This window comes from Ostrinia furnacalis, unplaced genomic scaffold, assembly GCF_004193835.3.
Source record: "Ostrinia furnacalis isolate ACB-3 unplaced genomic scaffold, ASM419383v2 OfSCF0859, whole genome shotgun sequence".
NCBI classification, from domain to species: domain Eukaryota; kingdom Metazoa; phylum Arthropoda; class Insecta; order Lepidoptera; family Crambidae; genus Ostrinia; species Ostrinia furnacalis.
The window spans coordinates 370,489-376,488 of record NW_021131098.1 but is presented as its reverse complement, the minus strand read 5'-3'; the positions used below and the strand labels follow the sequence as shown (position 1 = coordinate 376,488).

At 40.6% G+C, this 6,000-nt stretch overlaps 1 protein-coding gene across 1 annotated transcript in view; it reads right to left on the bottom strand.

Annotated features, from left to right (window-relative positions):
- Positions 1 to 368: 368 nt before the first annotated feature.
- Positions 369 to 6,000, bottom strand: part of LOC114350260 (tyrosine-protein kinase Abl-like) — a gene marked incomplete at its 3' end in the record, with an annotated part of 68,997 nt that continues 63,365 nt past the window's right edge. Inside the window, exon 3 of the mRNA XM_028300979.1 lies at positions 369 to 496. Coding sequence (XP_028156780.1) covers positions 369 to 496 — 128 coding nt within the window. The remainder of the gene's footprint in view (positions 497 to 6,000) is intronic.

The window sequence follows — 6,000 nt, the reverse complement described above, 5'->3', positions numbered from 1 at the left end:
TATCATACTTTTACTTGTTTTACAAATACTGTAAACGTAAAAATATAAACATTGGGGGAGGCCTATGTTCAGCAGTGGACGTCCTATGGCTGAAATGATGATGATGACTGATACTCTAGCTCAGTGGTTCCCGAAAGGTGGTCCGCGGAACTCTGGGGTTCCGTGGAAAGGCCGCAAGGGTTCCGTAAAAAATATTATCCCACGTTTCGTGACCGACGTTGTTCGCGCGCACCGACTTGTTTACGCACAAGGGAGGGGCAGGGCGTGCGGGCGGAGCAGTACGGGGGTTCCGCTAGGAAATTATAAACAATTAGGGTTCCTTGGCAAAAAAAAGTTGGGAAACCCTGCTAGCTAGTGATGATGCGTACCTTTCTTGAGGCTGAGCTGGTTCTCCCCGCCGGCCTGGAAGTCGTACAGCGCCACGAAGAGCTGAGGGTCGTCCTCCTCGTGGTGGGCCAGCAGGTTCTCTTTGGACGTCCATCTGCACAGATTGACGCTAGAAGATCAGGGAACGTGTTAGTATCACAGCATAGCGCGGCATCGCATGTAGAGCAACTAATGCCCAGAACACACGGTGAATCGCAATTGCAACGAAACTGCAACTCCTAGTTACTTTTGAGTTGCATCTAAGTTTCTGCCATAGATTCCGTTGAGAGACCACACATGACGCAACCATTTCAAACCGGTTTCAAACTGGTCGCGTCATGTGTGGTCTCTCAACGGAATCTATGGCAGAAACTTAGATGCAACTCAAAAGTAACTAGAGGTTGCAGTTTCGTTGCAATTGCGTTTCACCGTGTGTTCTGGGCCTAATGCTTCAACCACACCAACGCGTGTAGATCACCATCGCCGGCGCGATCCGGGAAACGACAGGTCGCGTGAACTGTCATGGGTCGCGCGACCTGTCATTGGCTGTCAATCTGCACGCGTTGGTGTGGTTGAAGCTTTAGCTTAGACGCAGATCACCGATTTTCAGTTTGCCAATAGTTGGAGACGATTCTAACTTGCATGAAGAATCGGCCGATATCAAATCGGTGTAGTGTGCGCATTTTTGTATATCTCCACACTGATCAACATCCCGACCCAACTCTGAAAGTCGGTGGTCTGCGCTTAGGCTTAAGCAACTGTAAGCTCTAAAGATGGCAGTAATGTTGCTCCAGTTGCTGAACATGTGACGATACTTTGTTAAAGAATAAAAATGTTATGCATTCCAATGTTCAATGATATAATGGATACAACCTGTCGTTTCCACCACTGTAACTCTTGTTCTCACTAGCTCTAAAAAACCACTGATATCAACCAGTTTATAACTCAATTTAGCCCACAATCACAACTATGATCGTAATGGCCACCCTCCAGTAACGTTGTTGTGAAATCATCGAAAAGCGCGGCCATTTTTCCTCGTCGCCGCCATCTGGCCGCTGCTAGAATAAATACAACTCCCGACTTCCTGGCTTACTAATTAATGCAAACATGATTTTGCGAATCGTGTGTAGGTATTAATCTGATTGTTACAATCAAATGAAACTCTATTTTCTTGACTTATGGAGTAGAGAGAAATGAATAATGTGATTTATCATCTTTTTAGTGATTTGGTGAAAGACACTAACACCCGTATTGATAAACGATGCTTGCTTAAGAAAAGTAGCAAATCGAACGCACAGCGTTAATAGAGCTCTGTGATTGGTTAGTGCGTGACCATGTGCGTCCACGGGTACTGTGAGACCTCATACTAATGTTTGTGAATACGGGTGTGAAACTATATACAGAACTAGGCTTTTGAAATTCTCTGTATACCTTGTAGTTACAGTCGGCGTCAAATAGTTTGCGACAACGAACTAACGCTCAAAATATTAAGCTAATAAAAGTTCCTAAATATAGCTTGCCCTACCAAAAATACACAAGAGTCATCTTTAATTCCGCTTTAGGCCCAAAACAGGCGGTGAAACGCAACTGCAACGAAACAGCAACTGTTAGTTACTTTTGAGTTGCATCTAAGTTTCTGCCATAGCGTCCGTTGAGAGACCACACATGACGCGACCAGTTTGAAACTTTCAGTTTCAGTTTCATTCATCAGAATCATCAGAAAGTTGCAGTTTCGTTGCAGTTGCGTTTCACCGTCTGTTCTGGGCCTTACAGGACAAATGAATGTCACCTATTAGCATTTATAACAAATCATGAAAACCTAAGCTTCACATATTACGAGAACATAAACTAAACACCCGCTAACTTTAGTTTGACTAAACTCGGTATCCATTCGGAGTTAGTGGCTAGTTCAACTAACTTGTCACCGCTGGCGCCTAGAATAAAACATTTATCGTAGCAATTCCGATGCGATATAAGTTTTGTCACATTGCAAACCTTTGCACCAAGTTTGCATTGCGCTGGAAACATACAAACTGGCCGTCGAAACTTTAGTCCGCTTTATTTGTGTTGATACAGTCAGCGTGAAATATTTCGTGACACCCACAATGGCCAAAAAATTGATTATTCCATTAAGTAAGTTTCCTAAAAAAGCTTTTAGTGTATTATTATCAAAGAATATTGGACACGTATATTTTTATTTGTCAATCAAACTAGTAATTACGAAGTTATGGTGCGTTGAAGTTCCGCATGACGTTACAAAGTGCTACACTTAAGCACTCTTTGACGTCAGTTGCCACTTCTTTTGAACTTTAGCGCGCTTTACCTCTTTCAATATTCATTAGTTTGAAAACGTGAAAAATACGTGTCGAGTATTTTTGATAGGTTAACTAACGGACTGCCTAATTCAAACTTCAAACTCTTGCTTTTTTACCCAGGAAACATCCCTATTACAACAAAGATGTGTTGCAGACTAAGGGCTATATTTCACCGGGGCACCATGGCGGCGCAACCAGTCGCCGCTACCAACAAAATGTATGCAGCTTTGCGCAACCAAACGGACACCAGGTGAGTAACTCTCTACAGAGCTGTATACATTTTGTTGGTAGCCGGCGACTGGTTGCGCCGCCATGGTGTCCCGGTGAAATATAGCCCTTATTGGCTACTTTAGTGTCACGAACTTTTTGACGTTGACTGTACAAAACAAAAGTGCTTTGTTTGAAGGTGACGCTTCATTCAAATTGTTTAATTAATGGAAACTTCTCGTGATGGCTCCAAAAGTGCGTATTAGAGTGACTTTAGTCGCGCCAATGTCAAGGGATTAGGAGACATGGCGCCATTTAGTCCTGTTGATAAATAAATCTTGTTTTTTATAAATCTTTGGACAATTTCACACAGCGCCATCTAGCCCCAAAGTAAGCAACTTAATGCTTGTGTTATGGGTGCTAGCTTAACGGATATACTACTTATATACTTTTTTTTTAATACATAAANTAATTAATTTTTAGTCTGCACTCTGTATTAATTTTAACTGTGGAAACTTTGCTGATTTCTGTCCTATTTTTTGTGTGATTATTTGTCTGTATATCAAAATTGTTTGTTTCCCTAATATAAATAAATAAATAAAAGAGTATCCGATTTCGGCATGTGTATTAATATTAGAGATGAAACGGATAGTTGTTTGGCCGGATACCGGATACCGGATATCCGGCCAGCTGCTAGGCCGGATAGCCGGATATCCGGCGGCCGGATAGTTGGCACATTGTCTCGTTGCATGTCGTGACGAGTATAGTGCCGCACAGGTGCTTCGAACGCGATCAGTGGGTCTATTAGTAGAATAGACTAGTCACACTTGGAAAATCGAATCCGTCCGAATAGAATGTCAGATTTTGCCACTTGTCTAGGGGGCAGATCAATTCAATTTCGGCTGCAATCGTGAGTGTGTGATTGAATAGCGAGAATTTAACTATACTGGTTGTGCCGGCACAGTGTCAGCACATTTATCACGTACTAGCTTTCCGCCCGCGGCTTCGCCCGCGTGGAATTTTGTCTGTCACAGAAAAACTTTATCGCGCGCGTCCCTGTTTCAAAAACCGGGATAAAAACTATCCTATGTTCTTTCCCGGGACTCAAACTATCTCTATGCCAAATTTCATCAAAATCGGTTGCGAGGTTTAAGCGGGAAAGCGTAACAGACAGACAGACAGACAGACAGACAGACAGACAGAGTTACTTTCGCATTTATAATATTAGTTGGGATAGTGCTGATGCTGTGACGTCATTTACCTTTGATCTATATCGTATAAATAGTCACGCAGTTCACATTAATAAACAGACATATAGCAGAGACTAACTACAACCCGTGTCTCATTCATACGGTCCCCCAACATGGCACACTGGTCATCACAAAAATCGGCCCACCTACGTTTTACAGTAAAACTCGTTTCTACTGACACAGTCATGGCGCCCCAACAATATTGGTGTTATTTGAAAGCCCAATAAATATCCTTAAAGAAAAACACATTTAATTTCTTAATAAACGATTAACATAAACACGATATACAATAAATGTGACTTGAAAAAAGACCTCACTTTGGGCTCACCTCTGGGATCAATTAGACCCATTTTTATGGTTATAAAACCAAATAATGATCTCACGTGTCCTCTTTAACAGATGGATAGCGATTAATTCCAACTTAACAGTTTTATAGCCATAAAAGTCGGCTCAAGCGTAACTACCTATTTTTTGAAGAAGTGACTCTGGATTCTTCTACAGACACATTTTTGGGGTAAAAACCTTTCCTTTAATGAAATGAAGTTTAGAACTAGGCTTTTAAGTGGTGCCAATATTGGTGGGAAGTGGGGATGCATACGTTTGAAAGTGCTTGTCGCGGGAGGGTCGATCTTTGTGATGACCAGTGTAGTTGCATGATGTCATCAGACCATCAGTGAAAAAAAAATCGCCTATTTTATTTGGCAATATTTCGACATTAACAGATATTTACTATTTATCTATGTATTCGTCATTAGAGAGAATAGCCCAGAAAAATAAATTAGTTTTGAAAGGCCTTAATATGGCTTTTTTGTAACTTTTTGGACTTTAAATAAAAGCCGTCATTATTGTAAGCAATATTATTTATATTTACCTCAAAGATTGATGTATTTCATTTTATTAATAGGAAATTGTGGTTTTTTTTTAATATCCGGTATCCGGCCGGATAGTGAGTTACTATCCGGTATCCGGCCGGATAGTAAATTAGGGCCGGATATCCGGCCTACCGGATAGTTGCCGGATATCCGTTTCATCTCTAATATTTGAAAGCCCAATAAATATCCTTAAAGAAAAACACATTTAATTTCTTAATAAACGATTAACATAAACACGATATACAATAAATGTGACTTGAAAAAAGACCTCACTTTGGGCTCACCTCTGGGATCAATTAGACCCATTTTTATGGTTATAAAACCAAATAATGATCTCACGTGTCCTCTTTAACAGATGGATAGCGATTAATTCCAACTTAACAGTTTTATAGCCATAAAAGTCGGCTCAAGCGTAACTACCTATTTTTTGAAGAAGTGACTCTGGATTCTTCTACAGACACATTTTTGGGGTAAAAACCTTTCCTTTAATGAAATGAAGTTTAGAACTAGGCTTTTAAGTGGTGCCAATATTGGTGGGAAGTGGGGATGCATACGTTTGAAAGTGCTTGTCGCGGGAGGGTCGATCTTTGTGATGACCAGTGTAGTTGCATGATGTCATCAGACCATCAGTGAAAAAAAAATCGCCTATTTTATTTGGCAATATTTCGACATTAACAGATATTTACTATTTATCTATGTATTCGTCATTAGAGAGAATAGCCCAGAAAAATAAATTAGTTTTGAAAGGCCTTAATATGGCTTTTTTGTAACTTTTTGGACTTTAAATAAAAGCCGTCATTATTGTAAGCAATATTATTTATATTTACCTCAAAGATTGATGTATTTCATTTTATTAATAGGAAATTGTGGTTTTTTTTTAATATCCGGTATCCGGCCGGATAGTGAGTTACTATCCGGTATCCGGCCGGATAGTAAATTAGGGCCGGATATCCGGCCTACCGGATAGTTGCCGGATATCCGTTTCATCTC